General features: G+C 41.4%; 1 protein-coding gene across 4 annotated transcripts in view; it reads left to right on the top strand.

Annotated features, from left to right (window-relative positions):
- The first annotated feature begins 697 nt into the window (after positions 1-697).
- The window catches only part of LTK (leukocyte receptor tyrosine kinase), a 102,894-nt gene continuing 78,391 nt past the window's right edge, over positions 698-25,200 (top strand). Inside the window, exon 1 of one of the 4 annotated variants that reach the window (XM_071809181.1) lies at positions 698-830. In XM_071809181.1, coding sequence (XP_071665282.1) covers positions 788-830 — 43 coding nt within the window. In that variant the 5' untranslated portion in view covers positions 698-787. Of the gene's footprint in view, positions 831-16,817; positions 16,847-25,200 lie in introns of those variants that run through there. The other 3 variants (XM_071809180.1, XM_071809182.1, XM_071809183.1) reach the window with 3 other exon arrangements.

The raw sequence follows: 25,200 nt of genomic DNA, 5'->3' as shown, positions 1-25,200 counted from the left end.
TTGTGATTACAAAAATAATAGTTGTTTTAAAATAAACACCTTGTGAAGGAAAAACCCACATGCAAACAGACTGAAGGCAGAGTAAACTAATGTAATAGAAATGCTGATGGACCAGAAGTAAAAGGAGTTTAACAAGTAAACTGATTAAAGAGCAAATGCAAAGCTCAAAGGCAGTGCCTTCGCCTTACTGGGGTGCAGCTCCCTGTTGTATGTCTCACCAACTGAGACTGCCTTGCTCAGGAGCTCAGCCTATATGAAGTTAAGGAAAGAAAGGCAAATGTCCAGGCTGTGTCAATAGGTCTGATTTCCCTGTCAGGGCAGTCTGTGAGAGGGTTTCGAGGCCAAGGGAATCTTCTCTCTCATCTTTAATATGAGCTGAGTTTGGTCCATGCAGTCCATGTGTCTCATGTGTGTCATTGAAGCAGCTGCAAGGGAAGACTGAGAAGGGGGAACAACCCAGTAAGATGCTGAATTCAGCTTTTCCTCGTGAATGCTAATGCCTAAAAAATTTATAGATACATGTGTTCACGTCTGAAGCAACTGCCTTTTGCTGATCGTGCAGGAGCCGTATGCAAAAAGGAGGAGGAGGAGGAGGAGGAGGAGGAGGAGGGGAGGAAGGGGGTGGCTCTAGGACCTAAGCGAGTCTGGCTGAGCAGGAGGTGGGAGTTCTCCTCCGCGGCAGCAGGAGCCCGGGCCCAGGCTCGCAGCTCCGCGGAGCCCGCAGGAGGAGCCGGCGCGTCCCCTCCGGAGCCGCGCACCCGGCGGGACCTGCCGCGCCCGCGGAGCCATGGGCCGGCTCCCACGGCTGCTGCTGCGGGTCACCGCACTGGGTAAGTAACTTAGGTTTCTTTCCCCCATCGCCTTACGGTGCAAACTCCCTCTAATGCTCAGAGACTCAGACTTATTTCATTGCCTGTTCTCTTTTACCTTTAAAACCAGGAAAGCTTTATTTTCCAAATAGTGGGGAAAAAAGGAGAGGGAGAAAGTACTGGCATGGAACATGTATAAAGTAGGTGACATGTGGAAATATAAATCTTGGTGGTTATTGATTTGAAGTGAATTCTGTTCACTGAAATGAATAGGTTTTAGAAAGGCTGCTGCTGACTGAGGCACTTGGGCTGCAAAGAGCTGCTGTCATTGTACAAGGGTTCAGCGTGGGATTAACAGCTGTACTCCAGGACCATTTTGCTTCTCTGATTGCTAGATTGCTATCTCTGGGACTGTTTTGGAGAGGCGGGAGAAAGTGATGCTTCAGGGGATGAGTGAAGGTTGCTTACAGGAAAAGGTGCCGTTTGAAAAAGATGCTTTGTATAAGGAGAGAGATGAAGTAGACAGAATAAAGGAGTGGAAGGTATCGGGACTACGAAAGATGGAGTTGTGAGCTCCCACCTAGAAAGTGGTGCTCAGGCCGAGTTTTGAAAGGAATCTTTGTGCTGTTCTGTTTGTCATTGTCAGCTTTGGTTCTGAAATGCAGCAAGAAGAATGAATTAACAGTAGGAGAGAAAGGAGGAGATGTTAGGAGGGAAGCTGCAGTAATAGGAGAGAAGTTGGGAAGTGGCAGCATGCACACAAGCAACAATGGGAGAAAAAGATAGGTGTGGGACACATTTACCTTATGTGCACAGTGGCAAGCAAACTCATTATGAAAATTAGGGGAGAAAAACCTGTATCAGGACATGCCGAACTTCTCAGTGAGCTGAAGTTACAATAGTAGCCCCAAGGCAGAGACAGGGACATAATCTTGACCCTTAGACAAGGATCAGGAGACACTTCTGTATTTCTTAGCGTAACAAATCATATTGCTTCCAGGCAGGGAAGGAGGTAAGGCAAACAGGTTGCTGGGCACTACAGCTTGCTCTTGTTAGCGCAGTGAAATTCTCCGTTTCTGGCTAAATTCTGAACCTACATAAATATTCTTTTATATGAAGACATGCTGGGACATCATTTTTAAAGCAGGTTTCATAATTTAGTTCTATGTCAAGGTATAGCACAGAGTTTTTGACTTCAAGAATTTTCTGGCATGTTATTCCTATTGGGAGGAGGTTGTTTTACTCTCAGAGGGTCCCAGGGCAAGTGTACCCTGTGCGAGCAGAGCTGTGTGTCCCCACCACCTCAGTTCTCGTGGCATGTGGTCTCATCAACAGCTGCTAAGTATCATCCCAGTAGTTTTGGTGGAGTGACTGTCAACATGCAAGTAAGGTTAGTGTAAGGAATAGTCATCATATTTGCTGTATCTCTAAGTCTGTGATTTGAAGCATGACTGTATTAAGACAGAGATTTAAAAAGGTGTGTTTCAGAGAGAGCAAGTAAAGAGCTAAATTAAAACAAATGTAAATTTTACAATCTCTGTCCAGTCTTCTGGCAAACATAATCTCAGTCACCCAGGGAGAGGCTTGGATGCATGAGCATTTAACTGTGTAGCTGCTGTCACATTATTTCAAAAACCACTTGCGTTTCCATTGAGAAAGTTTTCTGGGAGTATGTTCTCAGAGTGGGTCTATATTTCCTACTTCATTTAGAAAGCCCAAGATCTTGATGATGAGGGAATTTACAGGTTCACTTTTCTCTTGTTTTACTGGCTGGCATATGTGTTTCTAATGAGCTGTATCCTAAAAGGGTAATTTCAGAGTTCCCATCCACTGAAAATTTTTGGCACACCAGAACACTGGAGGAGGTCAGAACTCCTTTTGGTGCAAAAAAATAAGACTGTATGAGAACATTCAGAAAGTTGCAGAGAACAACAGCAGAAAAAATAAAGTCAGAAAAAGAACCTCCAAAACAACAGGAAGAAAACCAGGAAAGGACCCAGTGCACAAATGTGCCTCGTTCAGTGCTAAAGCAGCTTCACAGTCATTTGGAGACTGAGGTTGCACACTAGCCTTGGATCTCAGGAGTTTGCTAGGGAGAGGTGAAAAAAGCCACCAGAGGAATATGTGGGAGAATTTTCTCTTCATCTTATGCACCAGCATTGCTTTGAGTCTTCATATTGGATCAATTTCCTTTCATTACTTGAGCTTGGTGGCGGAGGCAGGTCAGTCCTTTTCTCCTCTACAAAAGAACTGGGTTGTGCTTGGCTGGCTCTTGTGCTCTCGCCTCTGGGTGTGGAGGGAAAACTATCTGAAAAATTACAGCACAACATACGTCCTGGGCAAACCTCAAACACCTTTCCAAAAGTGCAGTCATGTTTATATTATTGCTCAGAGTTTAGATATTGGGTATAACCACAGTTCTTGAGATAATATTAGTAGAGGCATTTTGTCAAGCCTTTCTTTACAGCCCTTTCCAATACTTGTAGTGGAGCTGTCACAGAACAGAATAGAATATCTTGTGTTTAGTTTCAGCCTGAGGAATAGTTATGGTTTGGGGTTTTGTTTAATCCTTTCTAAGGCATGGTGAGGTTGATAGCAGGTTTAGGAATAAGACAGACAGCGTTTTGTTTGTTTGTGGAATGGTGTATCAGCATGGCAACGGTGAACACCCCGTTCCTGGATGGTACATCCTCTTTGCATTTGTCTAACAAACTGTTGTCAGAAGCCTGGAAGGTTTTATTCCTCTCCCTGCGTTTGTCTGCCTCTCAGAATTGAGATGGCCTGTTTTATAGAGTGAGAATAAGGTGGTTTAAGTTTAATCAGTCCATAGATGCATGAAGATGTTTACATAGGAGTACCTCATTTTGTTGTAAGCCAACTTAAAATATACCACTGCATCTGTCTCACTTAGACAAACCTTTACTGCTCCATGTATCCCTTTGTCTGTCTAGAGCAGAGCATGCAAAGAGTGGAAGAGCTGGGGCCCTGCATTCTCTTTTGCCTCTTCATTGAAGACCTTCTCATTTTCTTTTTCTTGACCCTATTGCTGCTCAGTTAAAGTAGCATAGAGGTACAGTAGTGGTTTCAGTATTTTCACTTAAATAGTTCCAACCAGGACAGCACAGATGATCCTTGAAATTAGTCTTAGGAGTTAGGTCCACGGTCCTTTACTGTGCAAACGACAACATATCTACAGATACTGTGCCCAGTTCAGATATGCAATTTAAGGCACAATGACTGTCACTGAAAGTTAAACATTGGGAGGGTGCCTTGAATTAAAAAAGAAAAAAAACAATTCTTTTTAAGTCACAGACATGACAAAGTTGAAGACCCTTTGAAATACAGTGGAAAAGGATAAGTTAGATATATAGGAATCCCATAGTAAAGGAAGCACATGCAGACAAACACTGGGCGTTTGTAAACTACATCAAGAGGGAGGATTAAAGTGTAGGAGGAGGTAATTAGGAAACTGTGTGTACTTTTACTTTAGAGACAATGTCTGGTGATCAGCCATAGGAAATATCCATCTTTCTGTCAGTCTTACATAGTTTCACATTTCCTAATTGATCCATGAGATCAAAGTTGGAGAAGAAGATGCCCCTCCCAGTGATGTCTCACAAGCATTCCTCTCCCGCCCCAAGTGCTAAACCGATGGGCAGGAGGGTCCCTGTCTTCAGCCTGCTCGTGTGTGTGATGGGGCACACACTGGCTGTGCTGGTGTGCAGCAGTGCTTCTGTGGTGTCTGTGAACAGAGTGCAGAGAAATTTTCACCTTGAATTAATTTTAGTGAAAAACGCTGATGTGGTGACACTAAAATGCTTTATAAAGTGGTCTAGGGTTTCAGCTGTTATGTATGACGGTTTCTTGGTGTGCGCACCAGTTCTTACTGAGACATTCAAATGAGTCTAGCTGGTGTTTTTTGTTTGTTTGTTTAAAATTCAAACTTCTCCTTAGAAAAGTCTTAAAAAATCTTAAACTTTAAAGTCTTAAAAAATCTTAAATCTTTATTAAAAAATCTTAAAATATGATTTTGTATCAAATATTATTGTTCAACACTCCCTTACAAGTGTTGGCCTTTGCAGTTTTATAAAACTTCTCAAAAATGTTGAGGCTGACCTGTGACAGGTGTTTTTCTTCAGTTTGTTGGTTTGGTTTTTATTTTTATTTCTTCGGCCTCGCCAGTAACTTGGAAAATCCTGTATCAAAGGTGCTCAGTTATCTTGTAATAACACCTACTGGTATGTACCTGGATGTGTGCATGCAGGTGGTTGTCCTCAGGCTGATATTAATTACTGCGCATGTGCACGGTGGCTGGTACTGTCATTTATTTCTTGCTATTGAGTTGAATTCCTCGGAAATAAAGGAAGCAGAGATAACCTGAACATTTTACAAACCTTTAGTAAAAGCAGAAGCACAAAGCAGCTGCTGAGAGGAGAGACAGGTGAACTCTTTCCAGAAATAAATGGATAGGAAGGAATCCATGGGGTTCTTGGCTAAGACAAATTGATGGACCTTTATAGCAATATAGTTAGAGCAGTGCAACATCTTGCCTTCTGTATCTGGAGACTTTTATCTGAGACTTTTACGAGTAAGCATGATTTCTGTATTGAATGCTTAAATCAGAGCAGGAAAATAATGACATTGATTATGTTAATTAATTGGATCAGGCTTATAGTCTTTTCCTGTCTCTCAGCATCAGTCCTTCCTCTTACAATTCCTCTTCCTCTCATTCCACTATAATTGCTCCCCCACTTCTCTTCTCTCCTGGCGTTTAACAAACCCGGTGCTTTGATGTGGCTTGCTATCAGCAGGACCGGGTGGGCACAAAGATGAAACCTGTGGAAGGTAGGACAGCAGGGCAGCTTGGAGAAGTGATGACTTGGGGTGCTTGATAAGAGGGGACTTGCAGCTGGTCTGACAGATGTGCTCTGAGTGAATAGGGTGAACTGAGATCTCTTGTGAGAGCGGTGACAGATCACACCGATGGGTTATATGTGTGTTGGGGAACGTGTAAAGCCTTTGGTTCAGATTGTGACTGGTTCAGCGTTAGGTGTCAGAGGGGCTATGCCTGAGGAATGCCAGGTTCCTGCCTTTTTATGCCCAGTGTGCAAGAGGGGAGCTAAGTGTGTAGGGCCTTTACCACTGAGCAAATGTGGCGTCAGGTCCTCCCCGGGTCTCCGCGCTGCCTGAAGGACTACAAGCTCCCAATTAAGTGTCAGGGTGTCACTGAAGCATTTTGCCTCCCTCAGGTGTACTGTTCCTAAGAGCTTTCCTCAAGGCAGTGTACTTCCACACTGCAGCTTCTCCCAGTACGTACCAGAACAACTGGGCCCATGAGGAGTGGTGAAAAAAAGAGAGAAATTACATGAAAGAGAACAGAGATGACCTTCCAGTCTTCCTCACCCGGAAAAAGCAACTCTGCTGTATGTACTGGGGAAATAAAGAACTCAGAATTTCAGTAAGATGCTCATCTGCACACCAGGCTTTATCTTTTTTAGGAGAATTTCAGGTTTGTTTTCTATATGTGCTCCTCAATATAAAGCTGGCTGGAAAAACAAGAAACTTTACACAATTCTGTACAACCTTTTCTTCCACTTGTTGGTGAAAAACTTGTTAAGATTTCTAACTGGCTTTATATTTATTTTAGGCAGTTGGACTACACAATCATTGTAGTTTCCTTTCAACATAACTATTCTATTCTATATGAAGGAAAGAAACTCCCTGACAAAACCACTGACTGAGTTTAAAAACACAGAAAAGACACCTGTTGACGCAGCAGGCTCATCAGAGGTAAAGGTAATCAAGAACGAAACTGAAGTACAGAATTAAAAGCTGATGTCTTTCCAAAAAGCACAGATCTGTCCTTGCAACTCAGCTTAACTTTTGGCCTATGTAGTGGGAGAGCCATGTCTGTTAATAAGACATCACAGATTTTCAGCTAATTGGTGTCTGAAATCCCATAAGCTTTGGCACATCAGCCAAGAATGATGCATTTTTTCATGCATTTCAGTTGCTCACTTAGGGGTGTTGTTTTTGTCATGTTTTTTTTTTTTCCTCTTTCCCTAGTCTGTAGCACAGCAAGTGTTTGAGGGCATAAACAGCCAAACTTTCTGGGGTTGAAGCATCCAAACATTTCCCTGGTGTCAGTGTTTACGAAGATACATATTTACATATTAAAACATAGGAGTGATAAAGTAACTGAATGAGAGCCACACTAGGAAGTGACCTGGAGGGATATGATAGTGTTTTGGTGCACAGGAGGTGAGAAGTGTCCCTGCATTGTCACGGTGAAGAGTTTTGATTGTATCCAGGAACCGAACAAAACCCGAACTGGAACTTTTTTCCCCACCTTGAATCAGAACTGACCCAATAATGGCAGTTGTATTGGAACCTCAGTGGGAAATGAACCCAACAGGTTACTGGTTCTGAGTCACTGTCTGCTGAAATCTTGCTTCCCACAGCAGAGATGCCATCAGCATGGGAGCAACCTCTAACTGTGATGGGTTTCTGAGGAGTTTCATGTCCATCTTCCACCTCCCCATGGCACTCTCACAAGCGCCTGCATCCACACAGCGATGCAGAGCAGGTTTGTGGGGCTCTGCGACTGGGACCAAGACATTTTCCAATATGCTCTGGGTAAACCCTCAGTGCTTGGACAACCCCCTTTGTAGCTCTGCCTCACAACTTCTGCTCCACTTTCCTGGCCTTAGGCAGGCAGGAGGGAACTGGGGATACATGGAGAGGATGGGAGTGGCCATGGCTGGGCAGAGGAGCAGGGTGGAGGAGCTCTTTTCCAGTGGAGACCATGAGCCCAGCCTGTGTAGGTTGGGATTACCGAAAAACACGGGTTAGCAGCTGTCAGCCTGAACCTGAGCAACTTCAGGCAAAAAAGAATTCAAACTGGAACTGAACTGAAATACTGGTTTTCTTCACTGCATAGTTTGTTTGGCAGTTTTGCAGACCTTGGTGTCTTGACTAATATTTTAGACGATGTAAGGAGCATGGGTGATTACATTTACACATTTCTGCTACCCTAGACGTCTTGATTTTTTTTAAATGTCCTGTTTCTGTTGTCATATCTAACTACAGTTTTAATTTTCTGAGTATCTGATAGATATTTTTTTCTTGCCTACTGAGCTCTGAGTGATTAATACATATTTGCTACTTTGACTTCAGCAAATAGAATCATAGAAAAGCATGACTGTTTGAAATTTCCTTGTTTTTTAAGATGTTTTTAGAGTTTGCTCTATGGCATTTTGATGTACACTGTGCTGGAGTCCAGATCACTTTACATGAGGAACACTTTTAAAGTATGTAATTCACAACAGGAGCATTTTCTGTGTTTACAGGCACTACAGGAGCCGAAATAGTATTTAAAACCTCTGAAATCAGCTTTCTTTAACCCCATGCAGGCTGACAGTTCAGCCTAGGTTTCAATGAAACACTGAACTCTATGAATCTTGTAAGCCCTGATGGCACAGTCATCACAGAATGCTTGCTATCACCATTTATTTTTCAGCTGTCCTGAAGTCCCACATGCATCCTGGCCCTTCAAGATCGGTCAAGTTCTTAAAAGAGCTAAATTTTCCCAGAGTTTGACAGATTGTGTTTGTCAGTCCTTGCAAGCCTAGAGAATAGATTTTAAAGTCGGTGAAATTTGCAAACAATAACCTTGTTAATTAATCATAAGCAAAATGAAGTGAATAAACCCAACTGGCTTTTATTTAATTATTTCAAAAGAGCTTGTATTTGGGCTATTCAGGTGCACAGAAAAATGAAAGACTTTTGCAGATCTGGCTCTTTTTACCTCATCTAGAGCTGTGCTAGGTTGGTTTGATTAGACACAAACATTCAGTTTCCACTCTAAAAGCCATTTTCATTTTTTGTTTCCTATTTATAGGCATAGTGTTGGGGGTTTGTCTATGTTTTTTTAATTTTATTTCTTTATTTCTTCCCTCACCATTGTAATTCCCAAACATTTTTTTCCTCTCTTGTGTGCCTTCCTGCATCAATATGCATGAAAATTAATGAAAGGAAAAATCTGGGTTTTTCCTCCTGATGGAAAATATTTTTTTTCTACTAATTTTAGGAGCAGAAAAGATACAGGAAAAAACTTTGCTTTAAACAAGCTGTCTTCCACGCTTTCCTCTGGGGATGAAGTTAGCCAAAACTGTACAATACTCAGGGGTTGCTTGTGACTGTTTATTATAATGTTATAGAATTCTATGATTCTGTATTATAGAATTCTGTGAGTCGATGAATATATAGATTATACATTTCACAGGGATTTATGTGGCGTGTGACTGTACAGGCTATCAGCTGCGGTAAATCTAGGTAATGGTTACTTTTAATTAAGCTTCAGTAGACTTTTCACTGCAGTACCAGGGTACATGTGGAGAAAGCTAGAGAAGTGATTTCATTACTGATAGAAAGTGCTTTGTGGCTGCAGGAAGGATGGCAAGAAGCAACAGCCCAATTAATAATGTTACTGACATTCTTCCACTGAGAATGGTGGAGGGTGCCTCAGGTCAAGCAAATGTAGAATTTCAAACATAGAAGTGCTGATTCTTCTGCTGGATTTCTCAGGGCTCTTGAGACTGGGTCAACACAAAGAGGGTCAATGTTCAGATGATGTTTGACTCAGTTCTCCAGCATTCATACCCACCTTGACCTCTTCTGCCAGCCCTCAAGCAGCAGCACAGTGCCATTTTAGCTATGTCAGCCAGATTGTAGGGATGCTTTGAAATTATTTAGGTTAAAAGCTACCTTTGGCTTTTTTTGTAAATCATTTTAATGGTCCAGTTACAGTGTGACCCTGTGGAGTTTGTGTAGATACAGTTGAAGAGATGGTGATTGCTGAGCAAGGGCAAGAAGGGAGTCAGTCTCCTGGTGGGACCAGAGGAAAGATTGTGGGGGAGGAAATGATTTGAGAAAACTCTTAAACTGTTGTTTTTTGTTTTTTGTATTTTGTTTGTTTTGTTTTTTTTCCCCGAATCTCTTCCTCCAGTCATTTAAATAAGTGTTTTGTGAAACTCACCTGTAGGGTTAGATACCTGAACTTGGGCTGTGTGGATACACCCTTACTGAGCTTAGTGATGTCCGCTTCCCATTCTCTTGCAAGGAAACAAGTGCGAGTCCTGTCAGCTGGATGTCAGTGAGCTGACAACCCCTGTATGAATTTGTATCACTGTGAAAATACCTACAATCCTGTTCTACTAAATAGAAAAACATTGTTAGCTATCTAGTTCTGTTTATAGTAATTTCTCATTTTTGAATCTTGTTAGCTTTTGGCATGTGGTTATCAAAACTTTTAACAGTTTTAGGGGACGCAAAAGTCAGACTAGTAGTTTGAATCCTATAGTTGATGCTACAGTACTGAGGAACAAGAGCTACACCATATTGTTGTTTGGCCTTCAAGGCTCCCCTTAGCCTTTCAGCCAAAGCAGTCTGTTTTCAGCTTTGACCCGTACTGCACACAGTTGTTTGAGGAGGTGCTCTGAAACAATTAGGGACAGGACTGAGTCTGTTCCAAAAGCGGTGGGAACTGGGCTTTACATTTATCATCTAAAAACAAGACAGGAAAACAGTTCTGGGCCCAGGCTTAAATTTTATACACAAAATGTTCTATAAACTCTACCGTGCATAGTAATGATCCCATGAGTTTTCAAAAAAAGGTCATCTACATTTAAGACTACTCTTAAGTATATTCTTTTATTCTTGGTGACCCAAAGACACAAAGGAGCAAGAAAAGAAGCTGGTGAAAAGTGACAGGTAAAAGTACCTTGCTTAGCCTTTCTGAGCTTGGCAAAAGGTAAATGTACATATAGCAGGCATCGTTTCTCTAGTACCTAAACTCTCCAAGCACAGGTTTCACATCACAAAATAGGATTAAAAATCATCAAATTAAACCAAACATATTTATGAGCCATCTGGTTTCTGAGTCTTTCCAGTTTGTGTTTGCTATCCTGGGTAACTATTAAGCAATTTTTGTTGCTGTAATTTTCATGTCATTACATGGCTCCAGAAACTAAATGTTTAAGAAAAACACTGTAAAGAAGTGAATTCAGAATAGAATTATAAGCACTGGCAGCACCAAAGACATTTGTCGTTCTTCCAATCATCCTAACATACTACTAAAAGTAAATGTACAGTATAAATTCATTTATCCTTTTAGTGTGATTTTGAATTTAAGTTAGGCAATGTGAACTGGAAGGTTGTATTATCGAGCTCTTTTACAATATGGTAAGGAGAGTCAAATTTCCTAAGTCTAGTTTCCAGTTGTGCCACAAGCTTTCTGTGTGATTTGGGGAAGGCTACTAAGTCTTGGTGCCCTAATCCTTTTCTCATTTTACCTATTTTATCTCCATTGTTCAAATGTTATGAGACATAAAACAGTATGTTCTATTTCCCTAAAACAGATCCAATGCACAGAATTATTTTAATTTTTTTTGCCTTTTAAAAATGAAATGTGATCAAGGAGAATCTATAACTCAGTTTCAGTAGAAATTTAAGTGTATTGCTTTGAAAACAAACAAAAAAATTGTTTATTCTTTCACATTGGATGTTGGGTTACTGATAAGAGCCTTCTGACAGCATTGGCTTTTCTGATGGTGGAGGAAACAAAAGTGTTCTCCTTAAAGGTGTGCATTTGTATTGCTTTTCCATAATGTATCCTTATCTGCTTCTGCGAAGGCATAGAACTGACGAATAGATGTAAAATTCCCTCTTGTGTTTGTTGACATGATTGATGTTCTTCACACCAGCTCGGTCATGTGTGGCAGTGAGCGAACTTTCAGAGTACAGTTTCGTCTTAGGAAGAGAGGAGAGAATATAGCTATAATTGCTGGTTTTGGGTTTCTAGGTGTAACCAAAATGCTGGTGATTTTCAAAAGTAACAGATTTTGTGAATGCTAACTAAAGTACAGCAATCAGCTTCCCTTTCTCCATCTCCCTCATATTTTTGACAGAGCTGTGTGCTGAATATTGTTAGTTTTATCAAGTCAAATTTGCTTTCATGGGTCTTGGGACCTTTCTGACAACTTTGCCTGTGGTGCACAGCTATTCCTGATCCCCTGCACTCCATCAGCCCTGCCACTGTGTCTTGCTCTTTCTGCTGTAGCTTGGTATCTCTTACACACATGGGGTAGGAGCACCTGGCAGGTTGAGCTCAGTGAAGGACACACTGGTGTCTTTAGGTCCTGTTAGAAGTACACAGCTTGTTTCTCTGCTTCTGTTATTCACACCTGGCATGAGCTTTAAAAGAATGCAAAGCAGTAACTTGGTCTCTCTTATGTCTTTAGTTTCAAAGCCCAGATTCTCAGATGCATCAAGAAGAAGAAGTAAGTGTATGCAAAGAATAAAGTACATGTTTCTCAGAGTGAGAGTCCTTCGGAGGGGAGCATTGCTTACAGTGGCAGAGAACACTAACCATGACACAAGGAAGACCTTTGAAATCTTGGCTGCTGAACTGTTAAGTGCCCTACTGAAATTTGTGCTCAGTTCCACATTCCACCTTCTTTGCCTCCTCTGAGTGTTTGTTTGACTGCTTTCCTCTTCTGGAGTCCAGCTGGCATTGAGAGGCTCAGCTGTTAGGAAGCCCATTTGGGAGTCTCATCTGGCACTGGCAGGCTCCACAATCTGCTGGAACACTTGCTGGCAAAGATGTGATTCCTACCTTGGAAGCTGGCAACAATTCCTAGCTGAGGCTGTGAGGGAGATGTCTGAAAGATGTTTGACTCTTGCCTAGAGCTGACAGCCATGCTGGGGATGTGATGGTAGGGGTGTTTGTTCACCTTCACTGGCACAGTAACTGCATCTTTTCTTCAGAGACACAGGCTTGGGCACTGCACTCTGCCCTTGACGTGTTCATGTGGAGGTACAGCAGTGGCCCTGGCTGCCTACAAAGACAAGCACAGGCTCCCTGTGCCCAGCATGCTGCAGCCTGCTCCCTTGTGGAGCTCTGTCAACGAGGCCTGCCTTACTAGTGTCCTGGGAACTGAATTGGCTTTCCGTCATGCCTCACAGTAACTTTAAAACCCAGTCTTGCTCTGAGTAGAGGACAATAAAGTAGGAATTCAGTGCCCCAACAGCAACTACTCTCTCCCCAGCCCTCCCAAAATATTGTAACATAGAAGGATACATTAACAGATTCTGGCTTGGATACTTCAGAGGTGGTTGTGGCACTATGGAGGGTTCCATGGGTCTCTTTTTCCTAACACAAGTTTAAATTACTTCTTGTTGAAGCCATTCCTATGTGGACAGCAATGCAAATGCTTCAACATCTGCTTCCAAAAGAATATACTATCTGCTATGTACTGCGCAGTTCCCTCAGACTGCATGTGTTGTGCATGCTCTGTCACCCTTTCTCATTACTGTAGATGAAGTGGAGTTTGTCTTCTGCTTGCAAAGAAGGAGTGACTTTTATTGACCTGGTAGCTGGCTGTTGTGGTGATAGGGATTCCTGGAAGTGCTTGAGGCACTGCTCGTATTTGCAGTGTCATTTGCAACTTCCTGATGCAGGGGGCTTGAGCATTCTTCAGAGCGAGCTGGCACAGAAAGGACATTTTGAGATGTGTGATTCTGGGAGAGTGCTGGAAAAAGCTTTGTTGAGCAATGATGGGAGACTGAAATGACACGAATGATTTTTCCATGTTACTCCCTCCTCCACTGGTATGATACCTAGTGGAGTACCAGGTGGGCAGTTGAAACTCTTGACAATCATGTATAGAAAAGAAAAAAAGAACTACTCAAATATGTATTTACTAATCATGGCTACAATTTCAGGCTGTTTACACCTGAAAAGGTAAAATGAGATGGTGGATGAGCAGTCCAAACATGATCTAAATGTACAGAAACTGCACCAGGTATGCTGCATTTGGTGGGCACAGTGAGTCAAGAAACCCATGCTTGGTCTGGTAGCTCATTTCTGGATGTCAGAAGAATGTGCACTGAAGATTTAGGAATTGTATGGCTTTAAAGAACCTTTCAGGACATGCCTGTGTTAACCATTTAAAGCTATGTGCCACCGCGAGGCATTTTATCACCTTGCAAGTTGCCTTATGTAAGAGACTCCACAGTGATATACTGCGTGGAGGGCAGAGCCAGGTTTGCTTTAGGACTTGTCATGATTCAGACTTTTGCTGGTGGCCAACAGAGAAGAAAACTGCTCAAGCTCTTGACCTTATGTTGTTTGTTTTCCTCATTCTGCTGGCTCATGCATGCTGGCTGGTGTCCTGTAGCAAAGAGCTAAGGCTGTCTGCTGTTCATCTTAGCTCATTCGTTTGAGGGCTGAGGAATAGAAAACTCATTTTTCTCCCTTGCGTGGACAGGTCTGAAGTGACCCCTTGCCAGTGAAGAAACTCAAGCTGCAGGCCAACAGTAGTCAGGCAGTGATCTTTAGGGAGACTCTTCCGGGATATGTAGTCTCTTTCACTATTTTCTGGTAAAGGCCTGGTTAAATTACAAGTAATTACTGAAAGGAGCTGATGGTCTCATACCATTTCCCCACTGACCACGTCCAGAGAGTGATTGCCTTTCTCATGATTCCAAAGGAACTTAGTACTTCAGAAGGTAAGTGGTGGTAGAACAGGTCTGGACTCCAGCAGCCACAGTGTTTCATGAATTCACTCTGATGGATGATGTCTTTATCTTCTCTTGAACAGATGAAAGAGTTTTAGTTGAGATATCCAGAGAATTCAACATTCATGTGTTCTGTTTGTTTGCATCTGGTAGTTTTCGTGTGGTTATTTCTTGTGCATATAGACACTTTCCAGATATACTCAGAAACGCATCCAGTTGTGTTTCCCTGCTGCCCACAAATGAAATAACTCAGAACTGGTGGGAGGGACAGTGCCCAGTCATTTTCTTTCAGGCACTATTTTTTTAAATTAGTATTAAATCAATTTATCCATGGTCTGAAAGGAAGTCAGAAATTTTCCCAAGAATCTTTGGTTTTTTACAGACACTTATTCTTTTTTCTTGTGCTTTGATGTCCTTGCGCTGATTTCACACTGATGTGATGGGTTTTTTGTGACATTTTTGTGACATTAAGCATGAAGCTTAAGACAGGCTGAAACATCTCTGAAAGGAATGGATGAGGGCGGCCCCCTTGTCTTAAAAAGGATCAGTTCAGTGCTGGTATGGTCTAGCTATCAGGCATTTGGGTTTTCTACTACCCATTCCCTTCCATAAAGCCGTCAGAATATGAGAGCTGGTGGATATTTTCAGAGCACACTTTGTGGGTGTTAAGAAAATCAGAATAGCCATGATAGTGTTGGCTGTGCCAGTGCTCTAGGGTAATTCATAAAGTTGTCAAACCCTGAAGCTCATCCTTGCAGTAATGAGAGATGGTTATCTGAGGCCCTTTTCCTTGGGAGGAAAGAAATACCTAATTTCACCATTTCTATTTTGGCACTGATCCTGAAGTGGTCCCTTAAAGGAACAGAAAGGCTCATTTTATTTAAGGACTTCCTGTCAGAAGTAAAATAAAAGTCTTCATATGAAATATTCTCCCTTAGCTGCTTTCTGGTTGGAAGCGTGGTATAGTAGCCCAAAGACTTCCTCTCTAAAGCCTACTTCACTCTCCAAATGACACCTTACACTCTCGGAAGCATAAAATAAAATTAAAAGCCAAAATAAGGAAGTATCCTTCTAATCATAGTAATTCTTTACAACATGACTGTCTGTCTTCTGGTTTATGTGTTCTGAGAACAGTGTGATCATCTGGCTATCATCCTTACTTTCTTCTATGTTTCTTTACTGGAGAGGAAAATAAGTCCACTCTTTTGTTTGCAAAGTCAGTTTCCTACCAAAAGCGGACTGGTGCAATTAATAAATCTTGGTTATGTTGGTTTAGGATATGAGCAAAACAGTGTTGTGTTTTTTCAACCTAGAGCTGATTTTTTTGGATCCAAAAATATAGTTCAGAACTTGGCAGAAATGACTGAAGTGCCTTTGAAAATAAAGAACTGATTTTCCAAACAGCCATAAGGTAGACTAAGTCATCCCTGAGTTTTAGTTCATTCAGGAAGTCCTGGATACCAGGGCTTTCCCACCCGCTGAGAATCTGTTACACAAAGCTCATTGCTTACAACAGTAATTCCAGTTGAAATTTGAAAAAAGATTCTGCACCTTTTACATTGTGCTGGCTGTAAGTTAAGGTGTTCATACTGGAGAGTCACCTCTCAGGTGGCAAATATTTCGGACAGCATGAATAAGCTTAGTCCTAATCCTTTTCATAAGAGAAACGTGCAGATCTTAGGAAGCTATCCAGACTCGCCTTCCTCTGAAGGCTTGGCTCTCATGGTACTCTGAAACAGTAAGCAATGAAAACATCACTCTTTTTAACATTCAGCATACCATCAGGGCTCCATGCTTATTAAATTGTCTCGTTATTAAGAAGACTGTTTATATTGGTGCTGTGATTTGAGTTAGCGTCCTAGACCTCTCTAGACAGATTGATTTCCTGGTTACAACTCCAACTCTGTCCTTTTTTATCTCAAGGTCCCTGATAGTTCACAGTTTGCTGGTTTGGCCGAAAATAAGTTAATTTTCTTCATGCAGTTAGAAATCTTTCTTTTTTGTAGCTGACACAGTCGTTTGAATTTAGTTTGAGAACAAGAGATAACACCCAGGACAGAGTGAATGTTTTTAATTGCTCTGATCTGAGAGCGAAGGAAGTTCTCAGCGCTCTGCCCACAGATGTGAAGTGACTAGTAAGGGGGACATGGATGGGGCAGAACTTGCCTGACATCCAGACTGATCAATAAGAGTATTCCATCCCATTAGTGTTTCATATTTTGTATTTCATGCTTTGTATTTAAGGAGAGTCGGGATCTTCCGGTCTCTCTCTGTCAGAGGCGGGACAGAGACCTGTTCAGGGGAGTTCTGTTCAGGACTTTATTTAGTTCAGCCTTTTGCCATTGTGCCACTTTGCAGAGGCCTCTGGGCCTTTCTGCCTTTTTCTCTCTTTTCTCTCCAGGATTGCTGTTTGGGACCTGGGTGCTGCTTCCTGGGACTGGCTGCTCAGTGTGGACAAAGTTCATGAGGAATTACATTATCTTTTATTTGATATTCTATTTCTATTATATATATATAATTACTAGTAATGTATTAGTATTTCATTATTTTATTAAACTGTGTTTATCTCAATCCAAGTTTCTTCCTTCCCTTTTGATTCCCTTTTGATTTTCTCTGATATTAGGGGGCTGCGGGGGGTGCAGGGAGTGAGTGAGCAGCTATCATGGTTATATTGCTAACTTGGGTTAAACCATGGCACAGAGCTTTTGCCAGCTTAATACATTCTATACCCTACAAAGGGCCCTTCTTGCCATGCCACTGTGGCCTGTCAGGCCTCATGGACAAAGGACATCAACGGTGATCTCTAAACCAGTCTCCCACTTTTTTGTTTGTCCTGTTGCTGTTGAGGAGGGACTTCCTCTTGGTCACTGCTGTCCTTCCCTCAGCCACTCTTCCCTCTGGCTGAGACCTTTGCTTTGCCTGCCTCATTTTTGACCTGCTCAGTCTGAAGGTGGTGCCTACCTGCCCCATCTCTGTCCTTGCCTTCAGTTTTGTCTGCATTGCTCTTTGGAGCCTGAGGTTACATTGCAACTTGGTGCTCCCACAGTTGCTACCTCTCCCTGCTGCACTCTGTAGCCCATTGTGTAGCCATGCACAGACTTGCTCACCTGCACACGTTGTACTCGGGTCCACAAAAAGGCCCTGTTAGCCTGGATTCAGGCAGTTTATGTACCCTGGCACTTTTTTTTTTTTAACTTCTCATGGGCCCATCTCTTTTCCCCTCTGGGCTACAGCACACCATGTCCATGGGAAGCAGTCTTAATACTTTGGGCCCACTGATTTCTGCTCTCTGCTTCTAAAAGGGTGTACTGTGATGGTACAAAACTACCAACTAGTAGCTTCCCCTCATCCTCATGTGTCTTTTTGCCTTTCGGTCACTGGTTTCTTATCTCTAGTTATCTGTTGCTTTTGGAGTACCTTTATCTAATTCTCTCTTGCGGTTAAATATGTGACATTTAGGACTAATGTGGTATGTTTGTAATTGATTTGTGGTGCTTTTTTGTCATTTGTGCTAAACTTTGCAAAACATTCCTCCAATTTCTTAAATATAGCTCATGTAAACATGGCCAGTTCTGGAGAGAAACTGGCATAGCAGCCTATGGTGCTATCACAATTTTTGCCGTTAAAAAAAAATAAATCCATTTTCCAAGTATTGGGTTGGGATTTAATGATATTGTGAACTGTCCTCTTCTTTAACAATTATATTATTTGTGTCTTGTTCTATTTGTATCTTTAAATACATGTGTGTTGATATACGCACTAAATTTGAAAATTAGTCATTGCTATTAAACTTCAATCATCTCTCTTTCCAATTTCAACCCTTCTTTCCATCCCTCTTCTTAATTCACATATTTTGGTTTAGTCATGGCCTACCTTGCAGGATTCCTTCAGAAATCGATAGATATCTGATCTAGGGAGTCTCTGTTCTAATCTTCGTCTTGTGCACCTGTGCTTAGCATTTGTTTTTATGTGTCTCTTTGTTACTTGTCATGACTGGGTTTCATGATTCCTGGTTTGTCTCTTCCTTGACATAATTTTTATCCCCTTCTCTTCCTTCATTAAGCAGGAATGTGGTTAGGGGACAGTGCAGATTAACTGGAAACACTTCTCACTGCAGTTAAACTAGCAATCTACCTACTCATAGTTCAGTGGATGTTGTGTGAGCTCTTTTTCTTCCAGGTTTGCTAATTCCTTCACTGGAGGCTGTACCAGTGCTGATAAAATTTTGCAATTTCCTGGGCTGCATGTAGAAATCTTTTTATAACTTCTTATTTCTTCCTAGACACCCATTTCCTTGGAAACCATTCTTTTTATGCCATGCAACTGCTGGAGAGGGTCTGTTCCTGCATCTTTAATCTTCAGGATTATTCTTCAAAGCTGCTTGTTGATGTCAAAGTTCTCCACAGCATAATGTAAACATCCTGTCCCTTTTCCGTGTGTTGATTTTTTTTTTTTTTTTGATTGGGAGAAGATGGCATGGAGAAAAATAATAGGATGTGACCCCAAGGAACTTACAAGAGACACCAAAGAATGAGCAGGATAAAAAGTTCTTCTGCTCTCTTTTTACAGACAGTAGCCTGGGCACTAACAGAACAAACCCCAGGTAACACAGGGTGTTGGTAATGCACTGGGATATTTAATCCAGGGTCTTGATCATGAAGAATGCAAGGCATACTGCCAGAAAACAGTTTTTAATCTTGTACTTTTCTCCAACCTAGTGTAGCCACTGAAGGGCTGATCCAGGTAGCTGTCTTTTACTGTCATGTCAGAGATTTTTAGCACATGTTAAGAGGTACAAAGTGAACTCGTGACAAACAAGTTCACTGTGTGGCACACACGGGAGGATTCATTTTGGCTAACTCGAGCTATTTAGGAGGTGAGCAATTTAAACTGGTCTTCTAGTCTCTTCCTGTAATGCTTTTTTCTCTCTGTAAACTAACTTAGATTTAACACCTAAGTACTAGGTGGTTGAAGTAATAAATCCCACTCTTATTTATTTACTGGACAATTTGTGGTAAGAAATAGTTTAATCTATAAACAGTACTCTTGTGAATCCCACCTTTTCACAGCTTATGCCTATGAAAACTAAATTCTGGCATGGTGCAATTGGAATCTCTCCTTCTGGAAAGGAATTTGGCAGATATTGAGAGGAGACTTGTGGCAGTACTTCCATATTTTCCTGGCAGTATTGAAGAGAAGTTGTAGAGGATGGAATCTTCCATGCTGCTCCATATAGCTGCTGCCAAGGTGCTAGTAGTGCAGGCATACAGCTAGAAGAAGTTTAGCTAAAAGTTCCTGTATTCATAGGCTCATATGAAAACAGAATTTGATAAAGACGGTCTTTTCTGACAAAGGAAAACCACTAGACCACAAGCTCTGATACAACTGCATAAATATGATCTGTTAACTGGAGAGCTAAATTAAAAATCGAAACACTTGTGGTATAAGTGCAAAGTAAGATGAAGCAAGTTACTGTGAAAAATAGGCATGGCACTAGAAGGAAAGTCAGCTGTTTATAAGGTGGGTATGAGCTGCATTTCCCTGATATTAGAATTAATGGCACACCTATTAATAACCTCTGCCTGGCATACAGGCTGTAAACAAGAGTACACAAATGTCAGTGATCACAGAGTGTTGCAGATATGATGGCAAAGAGTCCTCTCAAAAAAAGAAACAGAAAATGCACAGGTTGTATGCTTCTACAACCTGCTCTCCATGAACAGACCTAGAATGTCCCTGACAAAGTACAGCCGTTAATTTATCTTTTCAATTACATGCAAAACAGCTGAATGTCGCTGTGGAAGCCAGGAGCTTGCTGCCCTAACGCTTCCTGCTCTGTTCCCTGCAGACTCGGTGTGTTCTCTAATATCTGTACAGTGGATCATAAGGAATGCAATACCAGCAAATAAACTAATGAATGCCATTAAAAGGAAAAATCCATGAAGGAAGAGAGGGTGCACTTTCACACAGATTTAGCAAAAAATATCTCAGAAGTAATCTTTTGCAATGTTTTGGAAAGCTGTTGGATTATGTCCTTGTCATTACAAAATTGCCAGCTGCAGGTGTGGTTTTAAATTGGTGGGTTTGTTGCAACTTTAGAATGTTGAAAGACTAAAAAGAGTTCAGGATCTGTAGGGGCTGTTCATGTAGACAATGCCATTATAGTCTCTAAAGAATAAGGTGGGTTTAAGACGACCTTTTATTCCATGAAAAAATGTCTTTTCAACTGTGTTCTTTTTGTTAATTAATCCAACTTAATACAGTTTTTCCATTATTTTGCTCAAGTTTGTAATTGGGATCCAGCATATCATTTGGTTCTACTTTTACCCTTACTCAGTAGCAAGAAAACACTTTCTTTTCATACTGAGATGCTTTCTGAGACTTTCTAAAATGAGTGTTATGGCAGAGGTACAACCAGCCAGTTACTTAAGGGCTTTTGGATTCAAGCTCTCTAGGGCTCTTGATTTTTCAATTGTTTGTGCTTGAGAAAGTAGTGCTCTTACATTCATATATGGCATACTGTACTGTGGGGCTTTTTCTCCCTCATAAATACAGAATCTACTGTTAATGGAACAATTTGCCTTTTCAGCATAGTTATTGAGAGCCTTATGATTTCTATTTAGTAAATGGTCTTGTTTTTATTCCCTCTTGTGCTCTGTGCTACCTAATATTGAGCCATGTGACCATGTGCATTCAAATCCTGCAGGACTGAGGCAACAGTGGTATAATTTAGCCTGTCACTGATTCATCTCTTCTCTTACACAGCCTATCCTTCCTAAGCAGATTTATAATCTCATAGCAGCTTCCCTCATACGTCAAGGGTTCTGGAAAGGTGTGTTCCCAGAAGCTAATTACAGAGACAGATACACCAGTTGCTGGTTCACTGGATATCTGTTAATAATTTGATACTTCTAACCTCGCTGAATGACCTCAGATTCTCTTTCTTCTCTGTATTAGAGAACAACCATTCACTTCTTGTATTTCTGTACTGCGGTTATTTTATTGCTCATCTATACCCTTGTGGTTATCTGATATGTATCACTGTCATACGAGAATGAAAGCATCAACCATGACTTCTTAAAATGGGTTGGGAAAGTTTTGTACATAACCCAGCAAAGTGTGAAGGGTTAATAAAAAATGCTGGTAGATTGGACAGATAGTGCTTACAGCTGTTAGGTATGTGACCAAATCGATATTGGAGTTGTGTCAGCCACTGAGGTGCACCAAAACACCAGGTGTCTGACCACTGCAGGTATGTGACAAGGAAATGAATGTTGATTCTTGACTGATGTGAAGAGAATGAATGTTGAGTTCTACTCTGCAGCATGCCAGTAAAAAAGCTTTAAAGTGACCGGGAGTGGTTAGACAGCACCTGCTATTTGTGACAGTGATGTTGCAACAAAAGAGTTTACATGGAAGCACTTAAATTAGCAGAAAGACCTTAAGAGGAGGAGGCAACAATGCAGTGCATGTCAACATATCTGAGCACGTTCATTCTTAGGTCACCGTAATCAAAATTCCGTAAAGAAGGACCTCAGACAGCACAGGAGGGCTTTGATGTGACTGACTAATGAACAAAATAAGTCACCTTTTTATTATTTTTCACAAAACCTGTAGAATGGGATAATTTTGAAATTAGTGAAAAGCACTGAATGGATGATAGGGTATTAGCTGTTTACTTCTTTATGAGGGTAGATTCTTTAAGCATTGACAATAACAAAACAGGATTGTGGCCAGACTGAGGAAAGAGAACTTTAGAGACTAATTGATAGGAGTTTGTTCATGGGTAGAAATCACACAGCAGTAAACACTCAAAACCTGTGTTACAAATGCTGTAGCAGCCATCTACACTTCGGAAAACAAACACAGTGTTGCAAAAGTGCTTGCCCAGAGTGGAGATTGTAAGTTTTCTTAGAGACGTGCTCTAAAAGCACCATGTAATGAGGAGTGCCCCATCCTCTCCTTCCCTACCCCTAGACCTGCCCCTCCCTCTCAAAATCTGTGCCTAAATGATGGAAATGAGAGGTTTAAATAGAAGACTTGGAAATAAGGTTATTTCCAGCAGTACCCATTTCTGAAGAAAACAGCAACATGAGAACCTCAAAATTATCTAATAAAGAAGTTTAAGATAGTATTTTATGCAACTGGCCAAACTTCCAAGCATAAAAATGTAATATGCCTAGCACTTTAAAGTTGCTGAATATTTAATGACAATAAACATATGATTGTATGAAAATACAATACAGCATGCAATCAGAAATCTCATATCTCGACTTCAGTGCCCAAGTTATTACTGAGGAAAAAAACCAGAAACTTCTAACTTTTGTTAGTGTAGCTCTTGCCATTATAACTAAACATCAAAGTTAAGAAATACGTAGCCAATTCAGGAAGCTACATTAATTCCTAGCAGTGTTAGCGCATAGTGGGTCTTAGTCTACTTGAAATGAACAGGAAATATTTCCTTTTATTAGCTGTTATTCCAGTTTATTTGCAACTGAATTGGAATAAATCCTATTCAAATGCATCTGGGTAAACTTTAATTTTCATAAATTAAATGACAGTCACACTGAAAAAGTTGAGGGCAAAATTTTTTCTCATGTACTTCATATGAGCTGGTAATGCATGAAAAGGAACGTGGCCAGCGGGTGGAGGGAGGTGATTCTGCCCCTCTGCTCTGCTCTGGTGAGACCCCACCTGGAGTCCTGTGTCCAGCTCTGGAGCCCTCAGCACAGGAAAGACATGGACCTGTTGGAGAGGGGCCAGAGGAGGCCACAGAAATGATCAGAGGGCTGGAACAGCTCTGCTGTGAGGACAGGCTGAGAGAGTTGGGGTTGTTCAGCCTGGAGAAGAGAAGGCTCTGGGGAGACCTTATTGTGACCTTTCAGTATTTAAAAGGGACCTGTAAGAAAGATGGGGACAGACTTTTCAGCAGGGCCTGTTACGACAGGACCAGGGGTAATGGTTTCAAACTAAAAGAGGGGAAATTCAGCTAGACACAAAGGAGAATTTTTTTGCAATGAGGGTAGTAAAACACTGGCCCAGGTTGTCCAGATTGGTGGTGGATGCCCAGTCCCTGGAAACATTCAAGGTCAGGCTGGATGGGGCTCTGAGCAACCTGATCTAGTTGAAGATGCCCCTGCTCATTGTAGCGGGGCTGGACTAGATGGTCTTTAAAGGTGCCTTCCAAACCAAACTATTCCATGATTCTGTGAGACTTTCTCTACTTCCCTTATTTTCTCAGGGTTCAGTGATATGACAGTAGTTAAGAGGTTTGTGAACATGTGTATGTGGGGTTTGAGGCATTTTTTTTGTTTATTTTTGGAGCTGCCAGTAGACTGTATGAGTTTGGGTGAGGGAATGGAAAGCAATGCGTCAGCTGTGAGTTACAGCTGTGAGGATTCTGACATCCTTTTAAATGAAATTGATACTGCCTGGACTGTCCAACTGTTACCCCAAAGAAGGAAGGACAGGGGCATCCTTCACATTGTCTCCTGTTCACCCCAGCTGAGTAATGTTCTTGTAACTTTCACTGCCTTTAAAAACTGTGGCTAAGGTTGCCAAAATCAGGAGAATTAGACCACACCAGCTGTTTCTAGGATGTAGAAGTCACTTAGCTGTCCCTGGGTTTCTGATGTAACAGGGTTCCTGAATCCCTGGTAGGTGGAAATCCATCCCAGTCCTGACGTTTTAGATTTATTTTTATTTTAAAAAGAAAAAATACGGTTATTAGGAAGCTGAGCTCTTTCTCATGATTCCCCAGTCCTTTTGAGCAGAAAATGATCTCCAGTTCACTTTTGAGTGGCTGCAAAGTAAAGACACTCATCCTTGGCTCTGTCAGTGTCACAGTTCAGTCCTGAAACACTGGGATTCATTCCACCTAGGCTGTCCAGAGAGGATTCAATTCTGTCATAAATCTATGACTGGCAGACGAGCGGTGAACTGCCATCTAGAAGTACTTCTATCTTCCCAGTGTCTGTACAGGGAGCCCCTAGACAGACCATGTCATCTGGACACCACTCCATTTAGAGAAGAGTAATCTCATTTTACTAGAACTTTTTATTTTCTTAACAAGCTACTGCATTGTTTGGTGCCAGTAATTGCAGTCATCTACATCAAAGCTTCCAAGATGACAAAACAAAGCAAAGAAACAACCCCCGCCCCAAAACAAACAAACAAACAGAAAAAGCAACAAAAAAAATTACAAACCAATCAACCAAAGAAACCCACACAAAACCAAACCCACACACAAAATCCCCAACCAAACAAAAATCCGCACAAACCTAAATCTCATTCTCTTTTCTTTTAACCTTTCAGGAAGGAAACTTCCTTGTTGATTATTCTGCAGAATATGTAGAGTGTGGTCATGGTTGAAATTATGGGAAATGATGCTGTTAATAGTTCCCTGCATGTAAAGAAAAACTGGATAGGACTTTTTGAAACTAGTAAGCAGGTGAAAGAGTGTTATTCAGGGCTAGTACTGTGTGTTACTAGCCCGTTTCAGTGATGACTTCTGTTGAACATTCAGGGTTTTGTGTGCAAAATCAGAAGTAAGACTAGCAAAGTAATAATAGTTCATTTAACAACAAAGTAATGCAAGAAAGAAGCTTACTGCATTCTCTTAAAACTTGTCTAAGGGTTTAAAGTCAACCTGGAATGTCATGTCCCACAACAGCTGCACCATGACCACTACACTAGACGGGAACTGAGGTGCAACTTCAGATCAAAGGAAAACAGCCATCACTTTCAATCTCTTCGTAGAGGATTGATGAAAAGCAATTCTGTCTGTGTTAACCTTGTGATTAGATTTGATTAG

Source organism: Patagioenas fasciata, chromosome 5, assembly GCF_037038585.1.
Source record: "Patagioenas fasciata isolate bPatFas1 chromosome 5, bPatFas1.hap1, whole genome shotgun sequence".
Lineage (NCBI taxonomy): Eukaryota > Metazoa > Chordata > Aves > Columbiformes > Columbidae > Patagioenas > Patagioenas fasciata.
The sequence above is the reverse complement of the archived record's forward strand: the minus strand, read 5'-3'. Positions and strand labels throughout refer to the sequence as shown.